General features: G+C 44.4%; 1 protein-coding gene across 1 annotated transcript in view; it reads left to right on the forward strand.

Moving 5' to 3' along the window:
- RNLS (renalase, FAD dependent amine oxidase) overlaps positions 1-23,915 on the forward strand; it is a 217,653-nt gene that overhangs the window by 175,749 nt on the left and 17,989 nt on the right. Inside the window, exon 6 of the mRNA XM_040437487.1 lies at positions 22,705-22,880. Coding sequence (XP_040293421.1) covers positions 22,705-22,880 — 176 coding nt within the window. The remainder of the gene's footprint in view (positions 1-22,704; positions 22,881-23,915) is intronic.

Consider the following 23,915-nt stretch of genomic DNA (forward strand, 5'->3'; position numbering starts at 1 on the left):
CACGTGAGTATAATGCTGCTCACTAACATACCATGGCAGCCAGGACTTCAGTAGTGTCCTGGCTGCCATGGTAACCGATCGGAGCCCCAGCATTACACTGCTGGGACTCCGATCGGAACTGCCCACTGCCACCAATGATGGGGGGGGGAGGGGGACCCTGTGGCCACTGCCACCAATGATTAATACTGGGGAGGGAGGGGGGCGCACTGCCCACTGCCACCAATGCAGAGACTGAAGAACATTACCGGCACCCGACCTCTGACAGTACACTGTGATCCGCGCAATTAACCCCTCAGGTGCCACACCTGAGGGGTTAATTGCGCGGATCACAGCGTCCTCTCAGAGGTCAGGTGCCGGGAATGCGAGTCACAGAATTCCTTCCCCCACGCCGAACTGCTGAGAGCGCCGCCGCAAGCCTCGCCTATCATCTAATTCCGACGTCAGTAGCATTATGGGAGCCTGCATGGAGGAGTCGGGGCAGAAATTGGTATAGAATCATGCTGGGGCGGGCGGCCGCGGACGCAGATTTTGAAGCGGTCAGCGCACATGACCGCTTCTATGACGTCACAAAATACCGCGGTAATTAGGAAACAGCTATATCGCCATATCGCCGTTTTTTTTTATACCGTGGTATATCGTGATACCGGTATATCGCTCAACCCTAGTCTAGAGTGGCCGATGAGCAGCTTTCTTCACCTGCCTAGTGAAGAAACTACTCACCAGCAGCAGCAGCTAGACCTTGAGCAGGACCTGAACCAGCAGGTGGTGGCATACTTGGACAGCACCCTGCCACCCCACATTGAAGATCCGCTGGACTACTAGGCAGCCAAACTGGATTTGTGACTGCAACTTGCAGAGTTTGCCCTGGAAAAGCTGTCCTGCCTGGCCAGTAGTGTGGCATCAGAGCGGGTGTTTAGTGCGGGAGGGCCATAGTTACCCCAAGAAGAACTCTCCTCTCCACCTGAAATGTGGAGGGACTGACCTTTGTCAAGATGAATCAGGCGTGGATCAACCAGGATTTCCACCCACTAATGCCTGATGCATCAGACTAGATCATCCATGGCACCAACACTTTGACAAAAGAGATCAGTTTCTTCTGGCTACCGGCCTCAGCTACTATTCTGATGCTGCCAACCGCCTGATGCCACACATCTGATGCCAAGTGCTCCTTCTTTCACCCACCATCTTCAGCTGGTACTGGTATTGCCACCCACCTCCCCACTCTGTCACTGGGTCACTGTGTGGTCTCCTGATGCTGCTGCCACCTTACACACTATATCATGTTGCCACTCTGTGGTCTCCTGATGCTACTGCCACCTCCACACTATGTCACCTTGACACTCTGTGGTCTCCTGATCCTGCTGCTACCTCAACACTGTCGCCTTGCCACTCTGTGCCTCCTGATGCTGCTGCCGCCACCTCCACACTCTGTCATTGTGCCACCCTGTGGCATCCTCCTGATGCTGCTGCCAGCTCCACATTCTGTCATTGTGCCACTCTGTGGCCTCCTGATACTGCTGCCCCCTCCACACTGTCATTGTGCCACCCTGTGGCCTGCTCCTGATGCTGCCACCTCCACACTCTGTCATTGTGTCACTCTGTGGACTCCTGACGCTGCTGCTGCCACCTCCATACTGTCATTGTGCCACTCTTTGGCCTCCTCCTGATGCTGCTGCCACCTCCAGACTCTGTCACTGGGCCACTCTGCGGTCTCCTAATGCTTCTTCCACCTCACACTATGTCATAGGGCCACTTTGTGGCCTTCTCATGCTTTTCCCACTCTCCCCATTTCATGACTGGGCCACTATTTTTCTTTCGGCCTGGCTGAGACATCATTTATTTGACCCTTTTTCGGATCTATCAAAAGGAAGGAAAAATGAGACGCACTATTGATCCTGTCTATGTAACAGCTGTAAGGCTTGCATGACATGGTCCCTATTTTGCTTTAGAATTGACTTATGATGTGGTAGCCTAAAGCGGGAGTGGGTACAAAACACAGAAGACATGCAAATATTCCATTCACGTGTGATCTCTATTTTGGATCCACGCCTGTTTTTTTTGGCTTTAGCAATACTGATAGATTACTGACCAAATGCTGACCGAGTGAAGGCAAATGCTCCACAGACAGGATTCTTTTTTTGGGGTTATTGTTCTGGTGGATCAGAGGAAGGGCAAAATAATCAGTCATGTGAAAACACAAACTTACTGCTGACACCCTCTCCACTCTGTCGGGGGATCTACTTATATAAGCATTTACCAAAACAGGTTCTGTAGACATCTATGTGAAATTAGCTGCTGACAGTGTAAAAGGAGTGCGCTTCTTCTTGATGCTAACATTGACCTGTTAGGCTGAGTTCATACTTGAGTTATTTGGTCAGTTTTGGCCCCGTGACTGCCCAAATAAGTGAAATGTGCAGTTATTCTAAGAGCGACACCTGTCATCTGCATGTCATACTGACTCACAGTGTTGTTTCACTACCACAGCAGACTCCCTATGAGTGTTACTGCAAGGCACAGTGTTCTACACCTCTATACAGGCTCTCTGCAGCCAGGAAATAGCCTTTTTTAACGCGATTCACCACAAATAAATTCAGATCTAACCAAATATTTTTTTTTATTTGGCGAACCGGCTAAATCGATTTTTTTTGGGAGAAATTCTCTCATGTCTAGTCACCACGCTCAAGATTTTAAACGGGATCTTCTAGCAAGATAGCTGTAGCGGCCTCTTCACGCTCAAATAGATGCGGTAACTATGATTTTTTTTACATCGATTAGTTACCACGGAGTATGAGGAAATTCAGCTTCGTAACGAATCAAATTTTTCCTGAAATTTGGATCGAAGTCCACTTTGTGAACTTCGATTCACTCAACACTGGTGTTCACTATTTATTATCCATTCTTGGTTTTGTCTTCAAAACCTGCATCAGAAAACCTGAATGTGAAAACCCAGCTTTAAATGGGTTATACAAGATTTAGTAAAATTAGGCAAGGGGCAGTGTAAAAGTAAGAAAATACCTTCCTCAACTTTAAAATGTCCTGCTGGTTCCCGCCAGGCCTGTAGTGATGACATCATGTTTATTGTCCCTATGATTGCTGCAGCCAGTCCCTGGCCTCAGCGGTCATGTTTGCATGAATGGCATATTACTGCTCAGCCCAGTGTTTGACTGCAGCGGTCACGGGAACGATGAATGAAATGTACTGCTGCAGGTCCAACGGATATCATAGTGACAGAGACCAGAGCCACAGCACAGAACATTTTAGTGGTAAGGATATTTTTTTTATACTGTCACCTGCGTTGTACCTAAGCCTACAAAATCTTGGGGAACCCTTATAATGATGCAGTGAGAATTGTGGACAAACTGTGGGCCTCTGTTCACTTTGCTGTGACTCCATGTTATCATGAGTTCCTCCAAAGTAGATTTACACTCCGCGGCTTCTTTTTACACGTTACAGATGCTTTCTCATTACAGATTCTTTCACTCAACTGAATATTACTGATGCAAAAGTTAGAAGGAGGCTGTCAACCTTCTGGCTTCATTGAAATATTTAAGAAGACAGGTCATTGGCAGCAGAAAGCAGCTCGCTATCGAGGTTGTCTAAAGTTGGCCACAGATACGAGAGAAACATAATACAAAACTACTGATTTTTACTCTTTCCTGATTATTGGCCATGAATCGGCCCTTGCAGCTTTTTTCATATACTTCTCAAAGAGTTTGGCACAAACAAAGATTGTCAAGGATCCAGCACTTCCATAAACTGACTTCCTTATTTACGGATCATTAAAACATGATGCTTACAAAAATTAAGAGAGCATGGTCTTGTTTTCCTACGTGTTTCGAGCACAGTGGTTCTAACTTATGGTACTTACTCACTATTGCTCAAGGCCATTGCTCATGTTTATTACTTATGGTCAGTGCTCATGATAATTACTCATGGTTATGCCATGATTAAAAACCTTTGTGTAATTTTATGAAAATGCTGGATATTTGAGAATCTTGTAGGAATCTGAGTCTCACTTTCTTCTGGGATAAGCGTCCCCACCTATCCCGTGGTTGAACTTGATTTTTTTCAACCATATTAACTATGTAACTATGTAGGTCCCAGGTATATCCAGGATTACAAGGACACAGTGTTACACTAGCAGGATTCAGTAAGTGTTTTGTGTGGAGTGTCTGGTATGTGAGTAATAGTGGCTTTGGCTCCAGAAAGTCTTATCACAGTGACCTCACACCGTTGCTCACTAGGGCCAGTGCAGTAAAAAGGAGGGCACACCCTTTCTTCCTTCTGGGCATTCCCCAGTGTTAGGGCTTCTGCCTGATTGTAGTTTGGGGTGTGCTTGGTGTTAACATTTGTATGGGTGTAAGGCAGGGCATGTAGGGTGTGCAATGGCCAGCATATTTCTAGGAGTCAGTAACCAGGCCAGATTTAACAGAATCAAAGTCTCTTTTTACTGTTGGGCAAAATGAGGGTTGTAGACTCAGAACACAGTGCAAATCTTCTCTGAATGTTTTTTTTTATGGGTCTAAGCCAGGTTAAGATTAAAGTAGTCCTTTACTCATCTTCTGCTAAATTTGAGGCTGACAATAATACATTTGGTAGGATAGTTGTAATACACTACTGCGGAGTACAGATTCAGGAAAACAACCGACCGTGTTGTGTCTAAGTGTGGATGGCGTCTTAGCAGTATTCCCCTCACAGCAGTAATGTCTATAGGTTTTGACAGCAGTACAATTTGCAATTAGGCCCTTCTCTTGAGTACTTCACAAACAGCAAATCAACGGCCAATGATTTTCTCCCGGCCTCATAATACTTGAGAGTATTACATCCTCAAAGTACCTTTAGTTGGGTGGTACTCTTAAGAAGATATTAAAGAGCATCTGTCATTAAGATCCTCCCTATTAAACCAAGCAAACTGGGTCACATGACAACATGAAATCATTAGCTTTTACCAAATTGTTTTAAACCTCCTTTTTGAACAAAAAGTTGGGGACCATGCTTGCCACTTGTGATCAGATGATCTCATGATTTCAGTAGCGTAACACCAAAATACAGTGCCTAATAATACTGTCATATTCTGCCCACATAACTTATATTGCCTAAAAAATATGTACTATCCCAATAATGCTCCCTTAACCAGCCCATATAATATTGCCTTATAGTTCCAGAATAATACTGCAATATAATTTCCCAGTAATAATACCATACAACGCCATACAAAGCTAAAAAATAATTTCAATAGTTTTAATAGATTCTAGTATTTGGAAACACAGGCCAATTGCCCGGTCTGCCACGCTGCAAGTGGTCCTGCATATATTACAGTAGATTACAGAAAGAACATGATCTCTGGTTAGCAGATCTTATTTCTCTCTGTGGTCTTCTCCGCTCCATGTATATATGAAGAGCATAGAGAAACAAATAGAAAACTTGTACTTGTCCATCTATGCATCTGAAAAGGCTCATTTTGAATAGTCAGAGGATCTTTAGGTGTTTAAAACTGCCATGTTGCTAAGGTGTCCATATACTGTATTATGCTGATGTCATTCTTTTTAAATTGTATAAATATCAGACTACCTCACCGTGTCTAGAGGTTGTATCTATGGAGAATCTTTGCTTTAGTGACAAATTAATTGCCCTGGGTGTTCAAATTCTCATGTGAAGTTATCATGCTGTGGAAAATAAAATCTATGGGCAGAATGAAGTAACCTGTCAGCACTTAATGGGAAATTAACATTTCAAGAAAGTAGGTTAGCAGAACATCAGTTTAGAATATTTCATCTTGTGTATAAGGGATGCTGTAGAATAGGTTCTGTGATTTCTTACATCTTCTACTGGATAACTCGTCTAACTCTGTTAGAAGGGAGTCCAGATAACAAGATGGTCACAGAGGGTCCCTCAGCAATGAGCTGTAATGTGTGCAACAATCTAGTTCAACTCCAATACAGTGCCCCCACAGGAAAATAAGGCATTGCACAGTGCCCTTTGACGGTCAACCTAACGCATGGACATAGCGGACCTTCCAGGGCATTAGAGTCTTTGTAGCTGCTCTTTGCTGATATACATGAGGGTCATGAATGGAGGACCGCCCTCTATTAATTCCTTAATAGCGCAATGAAAAAGGGTTTGAAGACTCGAACAACCACTTTAACCAACATGTGATACAATCTGCATGAATAAGCTTTGTTCTATTGAACTCCAGTGACCAGCCAATCACCTGTAGATCAGACCACCCCGACTGTTGGTAGGTTCACATACAGGGACAGGCCAAAAAGCCGCGGACATAAGAGTCACCATGTGTGCCAATCTTTATGTTAAAGGGGTTGTCCCATCTTTCCAAGGCGAGGTGGGACTAAGCACCGACCATCAGGTGGCCCAGAAACAGGGGAGCAGGCCGGCCATCCACTGTTTCTGTAGATCCCATTGCAGTGCATGGAAGCCATGCAAACAGCTTATCACAGCAAGCTACATGTATACTGTTTCCATAACTCGTAGCTTGCTGTACTAAGCTGTTTGTGTAGCTCCAATGGAAGCTATGGAAACCGAGGAGAACTAAGCCTGCTCCACTGTTTCCCAGCCACCTGGTGGTTGGCATTTAGTCCCACCTCGCCTTAGAAAAAGAAAGATGGGACAACCCCTTTAACTCTTGAGATCTCATGTCTTGTCTCTTGTTGGGAAGAAGGCCCATTTAGACCTTGGTGAACTTAAAGGGGTTTTCCTAGATTTTTTGAACTGATAGGTCATCAGTAGCTGATCAGCTATTTGAGAAGGCACTGGTGCACATAGTAGTGCTGTGACCTTCTCGCAGCTTTGCCTAGGTCGTGTGATGTCATGTTCATCAGTTACATGGCCTAGATAGATACCGAGCACAGCCGCTATACAGTGTATGGTGCAGCCCTACTGTGAGCGCCGGTGCCTTCTCAAACAGCTGATCGGCGTGGTTCGTGAGTGCCGGACTCCCACCGATCGGATACCTTTTCATGGGTCAATTGACCAGGCAGTTATGGGGAATAAACCGATCGTTTCTGATCATTGCCTGATCAAGAGAAAAGAGCAGAGAAGAGCAGCTGCATCCATCAATCACCTATGCTATATGGAGAGATTTCACCAGAGCACAGGGCTGGCAGACGGATGCGAGCGCTGCCTGGCCCCGTCAATCAGGAGAAACTGCTCCTAGAGGCTAATTAGCATATTATAAAAGTTAGATTTCTGGCGTAACGGGGGCATAGATAAACGTAGGAATAGGCTAGTTAGGTTTAGCTGACATTAGCACATCGCTAATGTCAGCTAGTTTAATAGGGTTAAATCTGGTGACAGAAACCCTTTAATGTTTCACGGATCATCCCCTTTAAGAATATTATTGCTGTTTAATAGCTTCAAGTAAATACAGAATTCAAATTAATTTTCATGACAGGAACTGGAAAGTTACCGACTTCTTTCCTGTAATGGGCATCGGACTATAAGATAAATACGGCTTTGATGCCATTTTTGTACACAGTCATTTAACTTAAAATCCAATAAAAATATGGAAAACTACCAAATTAATGGAACAACCGAAATCTGTTACTTTCATGTCTTCAGTGTTAACCAAAAAGAACTGCTAGAAGTCAGCAATGTTTTGCGAAAACCTATTTTATGCTTCAGCCATGGATATTAAGAGTACTTTTAATGTAGATCTTCCATGAAAAGAACAAGTTCTGCGTCGGAATGGAAATTGGAACAAAGTTGTTGATGAACTGACAGAAAGGAGAGCCCCATCCACAGCTGTGTTTTTCTGTTGCAGTTATGGCTCCAATTATTTTATTTCCTCCTTGAATTTCATCTTTTTAAGGGATTATCCAATAACCTCCAATGTGGCCAACGTCTTCGTACTTTGCCAAAATATACCAGATGACTGCATTCAGTTCCACCATTTACCTCATGTCTTCCTAGTACACAAAACAGCTTTTTTTTTTACACTGTTGTAGACAAAATACATTCATGTCCACATCAGAAGACAAAAAAGGGATGATTATCCATCTACATTTCAAAGTCATATAATACAGAAGGGTTATAGGATCCGCTTGTGGATACAACCTCTTCTTTACAGTTTTGGAGCTCCAAGGTCTACAGGTCTGGTTGTCACATAAAATGCCACTGAGCTTTCACAAAACTTTTGATATGTCATAGTGAAATATCAAAAGTTTTGATTGGTGGGAGTCTGAGCGCTGAGACATGAGCTGATCACTAGAAGTGCTCACATATTGCGGTGAGACTTAGTGGTTTTCTAGGACTACAAAATATGGATGCTTTCTCCCAAAAACATTGCTATACCTGTCCATGGGTTGCATCTGGTATTGTAGCTCATCTCCTTTGAAGTCAATGGGGCTGAGCAGTAATGCCACACGCAACTTGTGGACAGGTGTGGTGCTGTTTTTGGAAGAAATCGGCCATCTTTTTGTAGTCCTGGAGAACCCCTTTAAGTGTTTTCAATAAGCATGCTGGGAACATGGGGAGAAGATCTTTTTCATGAGGGGATATGACTTAAGGTAGGGGTGTCGAACTCATTTTCATCAAGGGCTACATTAGCATTATGGTTGCCTTCAAAGGGACGGCTTCTAGAACTCAGGTGCCAGAGTGTATGTAACACCTCATATAACACAGTGATAACTCTCTGAGTACAGATCTGATGTTGATGTTAGGCAGGCTCGGACTGGCCCACAGGGGTACAGGTGAATCCCCCGGTGGGCCACTGAGCAAGGTGGGCCCCTATGTCCCACCCCTGCACAAGTGGCACATAACACAGTAGACTTACTGCACTACATACATATATTCAATGTACAGCACCTCAACCACCCTATGTTCATATACAAAACTTGATAGATTGTTAAAGAAACTCCCCAGTTTATTATTATAGACACGATCAGAGCTGAGATGACTTCTAGGTATAGAGGAAAGCTGCCAGTGTACTCTTCTCCCCAGGACCTACCTTCTCAAAGCTGCTGCAGGGACCCTCATATTCCATCATCTGGTAGCATCTTGCTGCTGTGTGAGCAGGTTTTATTTGAATGTATCCGTACGGTGGGCCCCCAAAATAAATAGGCACCCCAGTCAGACATGTTGTTAGGTGCAGTAGTCCTATAGAGCCAAAACCATGCGTCTCCGTTTTTGTTTCCGTGTGTCTTCCTTTATTTTTGCAGGATCACCAGACATGAATGAAAGTAAAAAAAAAGTCCAAGTCAAGTTTGCCATGCAAATGATAGGAAAAAAACGGACGCGGATGACAATCTTGTGTGCCTCTGCTTTTTTTCACGGTCCCATTGACTTGAATGGGTCCGCAAACCGTTTTCCGTGAAAAAAATAGGACCGGTTATATTTTTTTGACGGACTGGAACCACGGATCACGGACACAGATGACAAACGGTGCATTAGCCGAGTTTTCAACGGACCCATTGAAGGTCAATGAGTCCGCAGAAAATCACGAAAAACGGAACAACGGACACGGAATAAAACAACGGTCGTGTGCATGAGGCCTTAAGCATATGATTGAACTATTGTGATATCCTTGTGATATACACTGCTCAAAAAAATAAAGGGAACACTTAAACAACACAATGTAACTCCAAGTCAATCACACTTCTGTGAAATCAAACTGTCCACTTAGGAAGCAAAACTGAGTGACAATCAATTTCACATGCTGTTGTGCAAATGGGATAGACAACAGGTGGAAATTATAGGCAATTAGCAAGACACCCCCAATAAAGGAGTGGTTCTGCAGGTGGTGACCACAGACCACTTCTCAGTTCCTATAATTCCTGGCTGATGTTTTGGTCACTTTTGAATGCTGGCAGTGCTTTCACTCTAGTGGTAGCATGATACGGAGTCTACAACCCACACAAGTGGCTCAGGTAGTGCAGCTTATCCAGGATGGCACATCAATGCGAGCTGCGGCAAGAAGGTTTGCTGTGTCTGTCAGCGTAGTGTCCAGAGCATGGAGGCGCTACCAGGAGACAGGCCAGTACATCAGGAGACGTGGAGGAGGCCGTAGGAGGGCAACAACCCAGCAGCAGGACCGCTACCTCCGCCTTTGTGCAAGGAGGAACAGGAGGAGCACTGCCAGAGCCCTGCAAAATGACCTCCAGCAGGCCACAAATGTGCATGTGTCTGCTCAAACGGTGAGAAACAGACTCCATGAGGGTGATATGAGGGCCCGACGTCCACAGGTGGGGGTTGTGCTTACAGCCCAACACCGTGCAGGACGTTTGGCATTTGCCAGAGAACACCAAGATTGGCAAATTCGCCACTGGCGCCCTGTGCTCTTCACAGATGAAAGCAGGTTCACACTGAGGACATGTGACAGACATGACAGAGTCTGGAGACGCCGTGGAGAACGTTCTGCTGCCTGCAACATCCTCCAGCATGACCGGTTTGGCATTGAGTCAGTAATGGTGTGGGGTGGCATTTCTTTGGAGGGCCGCACAGCCCTCCATGTGCTCGCCAGAGGTAGTCTGACTGCCATTAGGTACCGAGATGAGATCCTCAGACCCCTTGTGTGACCATATGCTGGTGCGGTTGGCCCTGGGTTCCTCCTAATGCAAGACAATGCTAGACCTCATGTGGCTGGAGTGTGTCAGCAGTTCCTGCAAGACGAAGGCATTGATGCTATGGACTGGCCCGCCTGTTCCTCAGATCTGAATCCAATTGAGCACATCTGGGACATCATGTCTCGCTCTATCCACCAACGTCACATTGCACCACAGACTGTCCAGGAGTTGGCAGATGCTTTAGTCCAGGTCTGGGAGGAGATCCCTCAGGAGACCGTCCGCCACCTCATTAGGAGCATGCACAGGCGTTGTAAGGAGGTCATACAGGCACGTAGAGGCCACACATACTACTGAGCCTCATTTTGACTTGTTTTAAGGACATTACATCAAAGTTGGATCAGCCTGTAGTGTGTTTTTCCACTTTAATTTTGAGTGTGACTCCAAATCCAGACCTCCATGGGTTGAAAAATTTGATTTCCATTTTTTTTATTTTGTGTGATTTTGTTGTCAGCACATTCAACTATGTAAAGAACAAAGTATTTCAGAAGAATATTTAATTAACTCAGATCTAGGATGTGTTATTTTTGTGTTCCCTTTATTTTTTTGATCAGTGTAGTATTTGACTTTAACTTTTCATAGTCTTAGGGCTCTTTCACATGAGCGGATGCCGTGTGTGGAATCCGCTGCGTGAAAGAGTGCCAAGCCCCGTTGCGGACAGTAGAGACATGGAGCAGTAACATAATTGATAATGCTCTGTGCCTCTCTGTGACCTTTTTACTACAAAATCACAGTGTCAACTTTATCTCACTGTGATTTTGTAGTAAAAATATCACAGAGAGGCACAGAGCATTATCAATCATGTTAATGCTCCCTGTCTCTGCTGTCCAGAACGGGGCTTGGCACTCTTTCACGCAGCAGATTACCCGCACGGGATCCGCTCGTGTGAAAGAGCCCTTATAAGATTGGGGTTGGTTATAACTTCTCCCTATTCATCATATTTTCCTGTTGGACACTTAGCAGATTTCACAGTGAATAGCATTCTGTAGCTTGCTATACACTGTAAAACATAGAAGCTGCATAAGCCAAACTAAGCAACATTTTTAATAAAACCCTATTACAACATGTTTATATTTTCTCAAAATATACCTAATTCCATGAGAAAAGGGCTCCAAATTCATCCATAGCCTTTAAAGGCAATAGATTAAAAGAAAACTTTTTAGGAGCAAAGCAGTGAATGATTTAAAGAGAAATTAACACTCCACTAAAAAGTACCTGTACTTAACCACTTCCCGCCACGCTAACGCCGAAAGGCGTCATTTCTGCGGCGCTCCCAGGTCACACTAACGCCAATAGGCGTCATCTCGCGTGAGCCGAGATTTCCTGTGAACGCGCGCACACAGGCGCGCGCGCTCACAGGAACGGAAGGTAAGAGAGTTGATCTCCAGCCTGCCAGCGGCGATCGTTCGCTGGCAGGCTGGAGATGTGTTTTTTTTAACCCCTAACAGGTATATTAGACGCTGTTTTGATAACAGCGTCTAATATACCTGCTACCTGGTCCTCTGGTGGTCCCCTTTGTTTGGATCGACCACCAGAGGACACAGGTAGCTCAGTAAAGTAGCACCAAGCACCACTACACTACACTACACCCCCCCCCCCCGTCACTTATTAACCCCTTATTAGCCCCTGATCACCCCATATAGACTCCCTGATTACCCCCCTGTCATTGATTACCCCCCTGTCATTGATTACCCCCCTGTAAAGCTCCATTCAGACGTCCGCATGATTTTTACGGATCCACTGATAGATGGATCGGATCCGCAAAACGCATCCGGACGTCTGAATGAAGCCTTACAGGGGCGTGATCAATGACTGTGGTGATCACCCCATATAGACTCCCTGATCACCCCCCTGTCATTGATTACACCCCTGTCATTGATCACCCCCCTGTAAAGCTCCATTCAGACGTCCGCATGATTTTTACGGATGCACTGATAGATGGATCCGATCCGCAAAACGCATCCGGACGTCTGAATGAAGCCTTACAGGGGCATGATCAATGACTGTGGTGATCACCCCATATAGACTCCCTGATCACCCCCCTGTAAAGCTCCATTCAGATGTCCGCATGATTTTTACGGATGCACTGATAGATGGATCCGATCCGCAAAACGCATCCGGACGTCTGAATGAAGCCTTACAGGGGCATGATCAATGACTGTGGTGATCACCCCATATAGACTCCCTGATCACCCCCCTGTAAAGCTCCATTCAGATGTCCGCATGATTTTTACGGATGCACTGATAGATGGATCGGATCCGCAAAACGCATCCGGACGTCTGAATGAAGCCTTACAGGGGCATGATCAATGACTGTGGTGATTACCCCCCTGTAAAGCTCCATTCAGATGTCCGCATGATTTTTACGGATGCACTGATAGATGGATCGGATCCGCAAAACGCATCCGGACGTCTGAATGAAGCCTTACAGGGGCGTGATCAATGACTGTGGTGATCACCCCATATAGACTCCCTGATCACCCCCCCTGTCATTGATTACCCCCCTGTCATTGATTACCCCCCTGTAAAGCTCCATTCAGACGTCCGCATGATTTGTACGGATGCACTGATAGATGGATCGGATCCGCAAAACGCATCCGGACGTCTGAATGAAGCCTTACAGGGGCGTGATCAATGACTGTGGTGATCACCCCATATAGACTCCCTGATCACCCCCCTGTAAAGCTCCATTCAGATGTCCGCATGATTTTTACGGATGCACTGATAGATGGATCCGATCCGCAAAACGCATCCGGACGTCTGAATGAAGCCTTACAGGGGCATGATCAATGACTGTGGTGATCACCCCATATAGACTCCCTGATCACCCCCCTGTAAAGCTCCATTCAGATGTCCGCATGATTTTTACGGATGCACTGATAGATGGATCGGATCCGCAAAACGCATCCGGACGTCTGAATGAAGCCTTACAGGGGCATGATCAATGACTGTGGTGATTACCCCCCTGTAAAGCTCCATTCAGATGTCCGCATGATTTTTACGGATGCACTGATAGATGGATCGGATCCGCAAAACGCATCCGGACGTCTGAATGAAGCCTTACAGGGGCGTGATCAATGACTGTGGTGATCACCCCATATAGACTCCCTGATCACCCCCCCTGTCATTGATTACCCCCCTGTCATTGATTACCCCCCTGTAAAGCTCCATTCAGACGTCCGCATGATTTTTACGGATGCACTGATAGATGGATCGGATCCGCAAAACGCATCCGGACGTCTGAATGAAGCCTTACAGGGGCGTGATCAATGACTGTGGTGATCACCCCATATAGACTCCCTGATCACCCCCCTGTCATTGATCACCCCCCCTGTCATTGATCACCCCCCTGTCATTGATCACCCCCCTGTCATTGATCACCCCCCTGTAAGGCTCCATTCAGACATTTTTTTGGCCCAAGTTAGCGGAATTATTATTATTTTTTTCTTACAAAGTCTCATATTCCACTAACTTGTGTCAAAAAATAAAATCTCACATGAACTCACCATACCCCTCACGGAAACCAAATGCGTAAAATTTTTTAGACATTTATATTCCAGACTTCTTCTCACGCTTTAGGGCCCCTAGAATGCCAGGGCAGTATAAATACCCCACATGTGACCCCATTTCGGAAAGAAGACACCCCCAGGTATTCCGTGAGGGGCATATTGAGTCCATGAAAGATTGAAATTTTTGTCCCAAGTTAGCGGAACGGGAGACTTTGTGAGAAAAAAATTAAAAATATCAATTTCCGCTAACTTGTGCCAAAAAAAAAAAATTTCTATGAACTCGCCATGCCCCTCATTGAATACCTTGGGGTGTCTTCTTTCCAAAATGGGGTCACATGTGGGGTATTTATACTGCCCTGGCATTCTAGGGGCCCCAAAGCGTGAGAAGAAGTCTGGTATCCAAATGTCTAAAAATGCCCTCCTAAAAGGAATTTGGGCACCTTTGCGCATCTAGGCTGCAAAAAAGTGTCACACATCTGGTATCGCCGTACTCAGGAGAAGTTGGGGAATGTGTTTTGGGGTGTCATTTTACATATACCCATGCTGGGTGAGAGAAATATCTTGGTCAAATGCCAACTTTGTATAAAAAAATGGGAAAAGTTGTCTTTTGCCAAGATATTTCTCTCACCCAGCATGGGTATATGTAAAATGACACCCCAAAACACATTCCCCAACTTCTCCTGAATACGGCGATACCACATGTGTGACACTTTTTTGCAGCCTAGGTGGGCAAAGGGGCCCACATTCCAAAGAGCACCTTTAGGATTTCACAGGTCATTTACCTACTTACCACACATTAGTGCCCCTGGAAAATGCCAGGGCAGTATAACTACCCAACAAGTGACCCCATTTTGGAAAGAAGACACCCCAAGGTATTCCGTGAGGGGCATGGCGAGTTCCTAGAATTTTTTATTTTTTGTCACAAGTTAGTGGAAAATGATGATTTTTTTTTTTTTTTTTTTTTTCATACAAAGTCTCATATTCCACTAACTTGTGACAAAAAATAAAAACTTCCATGAACTCACTATGCCCATCAGCGAATACCTTGGGGTCTCTTCTTTCCAAAATGGGGTCACTTGTGGGGTAGTTATACTGCCCTGGCATTCTAGGGGCCCAAATGTGTGGTAAGGAGTTTGAAATCAAATTCTGTAAAAAATGACCTGTGAAATCCGAAAGGTGCTCTTTGGAATATGGGCCCCTTTGCCCACCTAGGCTGCAAAAACGTGTCACACATCTGGTATCCCCGTACTCAGGAGAAGGTGGGGAATGTGTTTTGGGGTGTCATTTTACATATACCCATGCTGGGTGAGAGAAATATCTTGGCAAAAGACAACTTTTCCCATTTTTTTTATACAAAGTTGGCATTTGACCAAGATATTTATCTCACCCAGCATGGGTATATGTAAAAAGACACCCCAAAACACATTCCTCAACTTCTCCTGAATACAGAGATACCAGATGTGTGACACGTTTTTGCAGCCTAGGTGGGCAAAGGGGCCCATATTCCAAAGAGCACCTTTCGGATTTCACTGGTCATTTTTTGCAGAATTTGATTTCAAACTCCTTACCACACATTCGGGCCCCTAGAATGCCAGGGCAGTATAACTACCCCACAAGTGACCCCATTTTGGAAAGAAGAGACCCCAAGGTATTCGCTGATGGGCATAGTGAGTTCATGGAAGTTTTTATTTTTTGTCACAAGTTAGTGGAATATGAGACTTTGTATGAAAAAAAAAAAAAAAAAAAAAATCATCATTTTCCACTAACTTGTGACAAAAAATAAAAAATTCTAGGAACTTGCCATGCCCCTCACGGAATACCTTGGGGTGTCTTCTTTCCAAAATGGGGTCACTTGTGGGGTAGTTATACTGCCCTGGCATTCTAGGGACCCGAATGTGTGGTAAGGAGTTTGAAATCAAATTCTGTAACAAATGACCTGTGAAATCCGAAAGGTGCTCTTTGGAATATGGGCCCCTTTGCCCACCTAGGCTGCAAAAAAGTGTCACACATCTGGTATTGCCGTACTCAGGAGAAGGTGGGGAATGTGTTTTGGGGTGTCATTTTACATATACCCATGCTGGGTGAGAGAAATATCTTGGCAAAAGACAACTTTTCCCATTTTTTTATACAAAGTTGGCATTTGACCAAGATATTTATCCCACCCAGCATGGGTATATGTAAAAAGACACCCCAAAACACATTCCTCAACTTCTCCTGAATACAGAGATACCAGATGTGTGACACTTTTTTGCAGCCTAGGTGGGCAAAGGGGCCCATATTCCAAAGAGCACCTTTCGGATTTCACAGGTCATTTTTTACAGAATTTGATTTCAAACTCCTTACCACACATTTGGGCCCCTAGAATGCCAGGGCAGTATAACTACCCCACAAGTGACCCCATTTTGGAAAGAAGAGACCCCAAGGTATTTCGTGATGGGCATAGTGAGTTCATAGAAGTTTTTATTTTTTGTCACAAGTTAGTGGAATATGAGACTTTGTAAGAAAAAAAAAAAAAAAAAAAAAATCATCATTTTCCGCTAACTTGTGACAAAAAATAAAAAGTTCTATGAACTCACTATGCCCATCAGCGAATACCTTAGGGTGTGTACTTTCCGAAATGGGGTCATTTGTGGGGTGTTTGTACTGTCTGGCCATTGTAGAACCTCAGGAAACATGACAGGTGCTCAGAAAGTCAGAGCTGCTTCAAAAAGCGGAAATTCACATTTTTGTACCATAGTTTGTAAACGCTATAACTTTTACCCAAACCATTTTTTTTTTACCCAAACATTTTTTTTTTATCAAAGACATGTAGAACTATAAATTTAGAGCAAAATTTCTATATGGATCTCGTTTTTTTTGCAAAATTTTACAACTGAAAGTGAAAAATGTCATTTTTTTGCAAAAAAATCGTTAAATTTCGATTAATAACAAAAAAAGTAAAAATGTCAGCAGCAATGAAATACCACCAAATGAAAGCTCTATTAGTGAGAAGAAAAGGAGGTAAAATTCATTTGGGTGGTAAGTTGCATGACCGAGCAATAAACGGTGAAAGTAGTGTAGTGCCGATTTGTAAAAAAGGGCCTGGTCTTTAGGGGGGTATAAACCTGTGGTCCTTAAGTGGTTAATAAATAAAAGTTTGGCAAACATACAGTATTAGAACGTAAATGTTTGTGTACGGTATATCTTGGCTCCATGGCGCAGTTTGGTCTGAGATTAGTTTGTAATGTGATATAATAACAAAGGAAACCCTGTAACAGGACACCTATAATTCACGGACCAACATAAAGAACAAATATGACCCAGACAAAATCTGAAATTATTGTATGCTCAGAATCATTTGTATGCGCATGAATGGCTTCAATGCCTTTTTTCATTTAACCAAACTATTTTATCTCGATGCTAAGCCAAAAGCTGTTTTGGGTCCAAGTCCTTCAGCCAAAGCTTCTCCACGCGGATGTATACTGGCCCCAATAATAATGCTGTGCAAGTCTGCACTGATCTCATTTGGTCTTGTAACATGAACTGCATGGCTTCTTTATTGGAGTATTTTGTAAAGGGAGCAGAGAGGCAAAGATTTATCTCCCAAAAAGTTATTTTGTGCTAGGTCCCTATATAAATATACCTATCATTCTATCGAAAGATCTACTGCATATCAGCATGTGGATAACGCGTATTTACTTATTTATATACAAACCTCAACAATGCATCAGCTGCAACTAGAAACCAATAGATGTAGATAGAGTTCTATGTGCTTATCACCTATTGTGAATGGTGGATCCTGTGTTATCTGTGGTGTTACTTGTCATTGTAGTCCTGCCTGTGATGACAACAAGATAGCTCCTCAAAAGTTACCTGTATAGAACAGAAAATACACAGAGCAGCCTGATAAAGCTGAGTACCAAACTTGAAAAATATGTAGGCATATGTGAATAGTCATAGGTGTCCCAATAGGAGTCTAGATACGCCCACGTACGTCCAGCAAAAAGAATACGTACCCCTATAATTGCCAGCCACAGTCCCCTATCATTACTAGTCACAGTCTCCCCATACTTTCCAGCCACAGCCTACCGTATTTGCCAGCCACAGACCCCTAAGATAATGTCCAACCACAAACCCATCCTACATAAAGGCCAGCTACAGCCCCCAAGGTACGTGCCAGCCACAACTCTACCAGATACTTACTAGCCACAGCTCGTCTCAGAGGCGGATTGACCATAGACCTTACATGGAAATTTCCCGGTGGGCCAGTGCTCAGGGGGGAGCCCAATCCCTTCACTCTGCCGCTGCTCAGGTACATAATGAACTCTCAGGGGTAATTAAAGCTGTGAGAATCAGGTACTGATGTACATGGCCAGCTATCGCACATGCCCTCCTGAATTCAACTGCTGTAGTCGCATCTCACCTCCTAAGCACCCTGCTCCATATCCTAATCAGAGACAACTGGATGCGGACAGAAAATGTCAGCTATTCATGGCCACCACAGAGGGACAGCTTTTTGGGCAGTATATTGTGTTGCTCTGTGGTATACAGTTCTGATGGGACAGTATTTTGCGCTATGCTATTGCTGACGCCGCCTACTTGTGTTGCCCCGCCTTCTTTCAATTTGGACCCGTCTATAACATATAGGCACTTTTTATTTTTTTATTTTTTCAGGGCTAAGTTCCCAATCTGCCCCTGGCCCCTCTATTATCACTAACCAAAGCCCCCTCATCATTGCCAACCATAGTTTCCCCACATACAGTTTCGCCTTATGAGCCACAGTTTCCCCCATGTAATACTCATCTTCACACTGTGATATATAGTTATGGGTTTCCATTATGGAGATGGATATTGCTGTACTGTACTGTACATGCTCTCAGGCAACCCCTACTCCATAGTGGCAATACACATACCGTAATTGTGTGAAACAATGTGGAATGTGTATTAGGTTGTAATAGGCTGCATCCATCTGCACTGTAATGTCTGTCCCCATAAAATAAAAGAATAAAAATAAAGAATACTAATTTAGAAAATAAAAGTTAATGCAGTATATATTATAATTTTAATAAACTACTTTTAATCAGTCATTTAAAAAAATTTGAGCATATTTTGCATTAAAGTGTCTCTTAACAACATCAATCAGCTGAACACTGCAGGGGAACTTGGCAGCAACTCTTCAATTTCCCGGCAGCAGCAGCACCACAAGGGAAATAAGCTTTACCCAAATTCCTATATAAGGGTTCATTCACACAACCGTGATATTGGGCACTGATATTGGACAGTGTGCTTTCTGCATTTTGCAGAACGGAACGGCCGGTCCCCAATAGGAAAGTCCTATCCTTGTGCATAATGCAGACAAAAATAGGACATGTTCTATTTCTTTTTGAAACGACCATGCGAATATACAGAATACACAGACTGCACACGGAGTAATTTCCTTTTTTTTCTCCGGCCCCGTTGAAGTGAATGGTTCCGCATACAGGCCGCCAAAAAAACCATAATAGACATGGGAAAAAAATGAGTTTGTGTGCATGAGCCCTAAATCATCGTGCTGCTTGATCCCCCCGAGTGGGAGACACCTTTCGTATCTGTTTTCTACTCTGGTTAGTTTGTTACATTAGAAATTGTTAAAAGGGTATTTGTAAATGAGTTTTCTGAACTAGACAACCCCTTTTAGAGCTGCCTGTTTAGTACACCATATTGTTTTTACCACTAAAGCCTCCTTAGTTGATACGCTTGCAGGTCGTGATGGTTCAGGTGAGAATTACAATGCAGCCATACAGATTTGTATTCCTAAAATCACATACACTCTTCTCAATAAGACACTGTCTGTCTCTTTAAGCCATTACTTTTTATTTTAAACACAGAAGACCTATAGACCATGAAGTTTTCTAAGGTCACTTCTGGCTCATATTAAGTGGGTCCAAAAGTGAAATTCTACCTCCACAATTTATTAGTCTTATGTAACAAATCTATGATCCCAGTGCAGATCTGCAAGCAGCAGCCAACATTCACTGACATGCTCTTTCTTGTTGGACACTTTTCATGCTCTTAATATCACTCTTCATTCTGTCCAAATCCAGCTATATTGAAGAACTGTTTTTCAGTCCACTAAAAATTTAACTCCCTGTTTTCCATGGAGCGTGCAATGTAGAACTCAACTTTTTTTATTTACAAAATTGATAATACAGGTTAAAAACATTAGACTTCAATAAGGGAACTTTTGATCTGCACAAAGTTGTGATATCAGTAATGTGTGTTTTTTTATTTTTTTGTCATTGGGATCAGCACATTATCCATTAACTAGAGGCAGGCCTTTTTTTCTGGCGTTCCGCCACCTATTTTCCGACCCGCCCCCCTTTAGTTACTGGGCCCAGCCGGGCCGCTGCTTAGCAGTGGCGTCGCCAGGGGGGGGGCCAGAGGGGGCCACGGCCCCCCCTACATCACGCTGTGCCCCCCCCAACTAAAATGCCTCCCCCCCCCCCCCAAGTGAGCCGCCGCTGCCGGGCACAGGGAGATGAGCGCTTCCATTGCGCTCATCTCCATAGTAATCTGCCTGTGCTATGGCGGTGCAGGGGAGGGAGAGGCATGTCCCTTCCCCTTCCTCTGATAGGCTGCCGGCCTAGTGCCTGCAGCCTATCAGAGGCCGGCGTAGGCGGCGCGATGACGTCATCGCGCCGCCTGAGCCATACAGCGCGGGACACAGGCCGGAAGAGGCCTGCATCGCATCGCTGACACTGAGGTAAGTATAAGTTGTTTTTTTTTGTTTTGTTTTTTTACAATAGTGTTACTGGCACATTGGGGGGCTTATTACAATACTGGCACATGATGGGGGGGGCTTAATACTGGCACATGATGGGGGGGCTTAATACTGGCACATGATGGAGGGGGGCTTAATACTGGCACATGATGGAGGGACTTAATACTGGCACATGATGGAGGGGGGGCTTAATACTGGCACATGATGGGGGGCTTAATACTGGCACATGATGGGGGGGCTTAATACTGGCACATGATGGTGGGGGGGCTTAATACTGGTACGTGATGGGGGGCCTAATACTGGTACGTGATGGGGGGCTCTTGTTACTGGCACATGATGGGGGGGCACTTATTACTGGCAGTGGCACGTGATTGAGGGCACTTATTACTGGCACATTATTGGTGGGCACTATAGGGGCATCTACTGAGGTCACAAAGAAGGGGTATTTTATATGGGGGGCTCTGTACAGTAGCATTTTATACTGGGACACATGGGTACTATGGGGAAAGGGGGAGAGGAGTACTATGGAGTCATCTACGGGGGGCACTAAGAAGGGGTATTTTATACTTGCAAATTATGGGGGACACTGAGGGCATCTACTGGGGCACGATATATGGGGCATTTTATACTGGTACATTATGGGGGGCACTAGGAGGAAGGGGGAGAGGAGCACTATGGGGGCATTTACTGGGGGCACTATATAGGGGTATTTTATACTGGCACATTATGGGGGACATTAGCTCAACTGGGGGCATAAGGGGGTATTTTTTGCATTGTCACATTATAAGGAGAATTATTTCTACTGGGGGGCATTATGGTGGGCTTTATTACTCCCCCATGGTATGACCCCCTAGTAGCAGCACCAGCCTCTCCCTGCTCTGTGACCCCTCAGCCCCTTCTCCAAATACTTATGAAATCTCTCTCATTAGGATAAAAAACAACATCAGCTCTGCCGAGCCCCCCAGCCAAAGTGTGGAAGTGGTGTCCGAGATCCCCAAGGGCCAAGTAACAGTAAGTTTTCATGTGAAATATGTTTATGTTATAGACCTATATCATACACTGTGCCACACAATATACAGTATAACGCTACACTGTGCCACACAATATAGAGTATACCTCTATACTGTGCCCCACAATGTACAGTATACCGCTACACTGTGCCCCACAATGTACAGTATACCGCTACACTGTGCCCCACAATGTACAGTATACCGCTACACCACCTTTTCTCTGAGAAAAAAAGCCCTGACTAGAGGTGTTTCAGTGAGTAACAAACTACGTATGGTCTTCTTACTGAATAGGGGCAGGAACTGGAGACATAAATTCGCCCTGAAAAAAAAACATTAATAGTGGCCACATGTTGTAGGTGGTCCAAACTGACAGAAGATGGGGCTACACAGGTAGGCAGGGCCTTCAATACCATAGTGGAGCACAAAATACCGGCCCAGCATAACCAAATACCACAGTGCGGCACACCATACTGCTGCCCTCACCGTAGTATTCAGCTGTATCACCATCCTGAGGACAGCTGACTTCAGGAGGGCACCTGCGGCCAAGTGCATAGGTACCTTATTATTCTAGCATTCATTAATGCTAGTATAGTTCTGGCCCCGTCCACTGCAGAAGTCACATCCTATCCATAGCCCAGGCCAGAAACCTGTTAATGAACATGATGTTGGCAGAAACAGGATTTTCAGAAGAGAAGCATCACATCACCGTGTAAATTAGCTATAAATGATCTGAAATTGCACAATGCCTCATCTTGTAAGTTAATGTATGACATTATGGGTTCAAGTAACACCATACATTGATATTATATTCAGTGTGAACAGTAGCATAGCAAATAAAAAGACAAGCTGATATTCTTTTTTTTTTTTTACAGAGTCTTTAGAATTTGGACCATCCATCGTTGTCCATACTAGTGTACCATTTGGAAAAGAGCACCTAGAGCAAGATAAAGAAGCTGTGCAGCCCTTGATTCTGAAGCATCTAGAGTCAATATTGCCGAACCTTCCTAAACCAAAGGATATCAAGTGTCAGAAATGGCGGTATTCTCAGGTAGGCAGATCCATTCTTGGATCTAAAAATATTAACACGTTTTCTGTTCTGGATGCTAGGTATCTTAGGGAGGTTTTCTGGGAATTCTATGAGTTTTAGTTTGGACTTTCCTGCCCGTTCTCCCCATGTAAACAGATCACTCTGGTTTCTTTCCATCCTGTATGTAGCACTTCATGTTGCTGTATCCAACCAAACCCATAATGCACTTGAACTTTATCTGTGACAGCCCCAGCACCTCCCCTAACCACGCCCAGCTAGTTTATAGCTCCTCCCACCCCGCTAGTTATATAGACACTCCCCGTCACTTTTCTCTAACCACGCCCAGCTAGTTTATAGCCCCTCCCACCAAACTAGTTATATAGACACTCCCCGTCACTGTCCTTGTTGCTGCTTTCACATGCCCACGGATACAACTTCGCAGGAAATAAAAAAGAGCTGTATGGACATGGACATGCGACCACAGCCCAGAACAGAAGATAGGAGCAATAAAGGTAAAAGAAATACATTACAAAATGACAACAAGGATGTTGATGCAAACCGGAAAACCCCTTTAAAGGGAACCTGTCATGTGGATATTTGATTATAATCGAACTAATTATATACAATCATTAACTACTAAAAAGTGCCTTAGATGTATTCACTTACTGGTGTGACAGATGGTTACCTCAAAATATACACACAAAGATGCCGCATGCCGCATGCTAATGAGCTGATTTGAGTCCAGCGTTTTTATAATTCAGAGCTATAGCCACTCCCCTGCCCACCTGCTGCTGATTCATATGGAAAATAACTGTCAATCAGCAGCAGGTGGGCGGGGAGAGTCAGGAGCTCATGAATATTCAGGACTCATCATTATCAGCTGGAGCTTTTCAATACAAGATGTTGGCAGATTGACCGGGTCAATTAAAGAAAGTGACCCAGCATTTTGCTAAGAGAATCAGTCACTTATTTATGTTGCCCTTAGTTAGGACACCATAAAACTGGTGACAGGTTCCCTTTAAGGACAGAACACACTTAGTTTAAGGAATCTGATAT

The sequence above is a fragment of the Bufo bufo genome, chromosome 6 (assembly GCF_905171765.1).
Source record: "Bufo bufo chromosome 6, aBufBuf1.1, whole genome shotgun sequence".
NCBI lineage: Eukaryota > Metazoa > Chordata > Amphibia > Anura > Bufonidae > Bufo > Bufo bufo.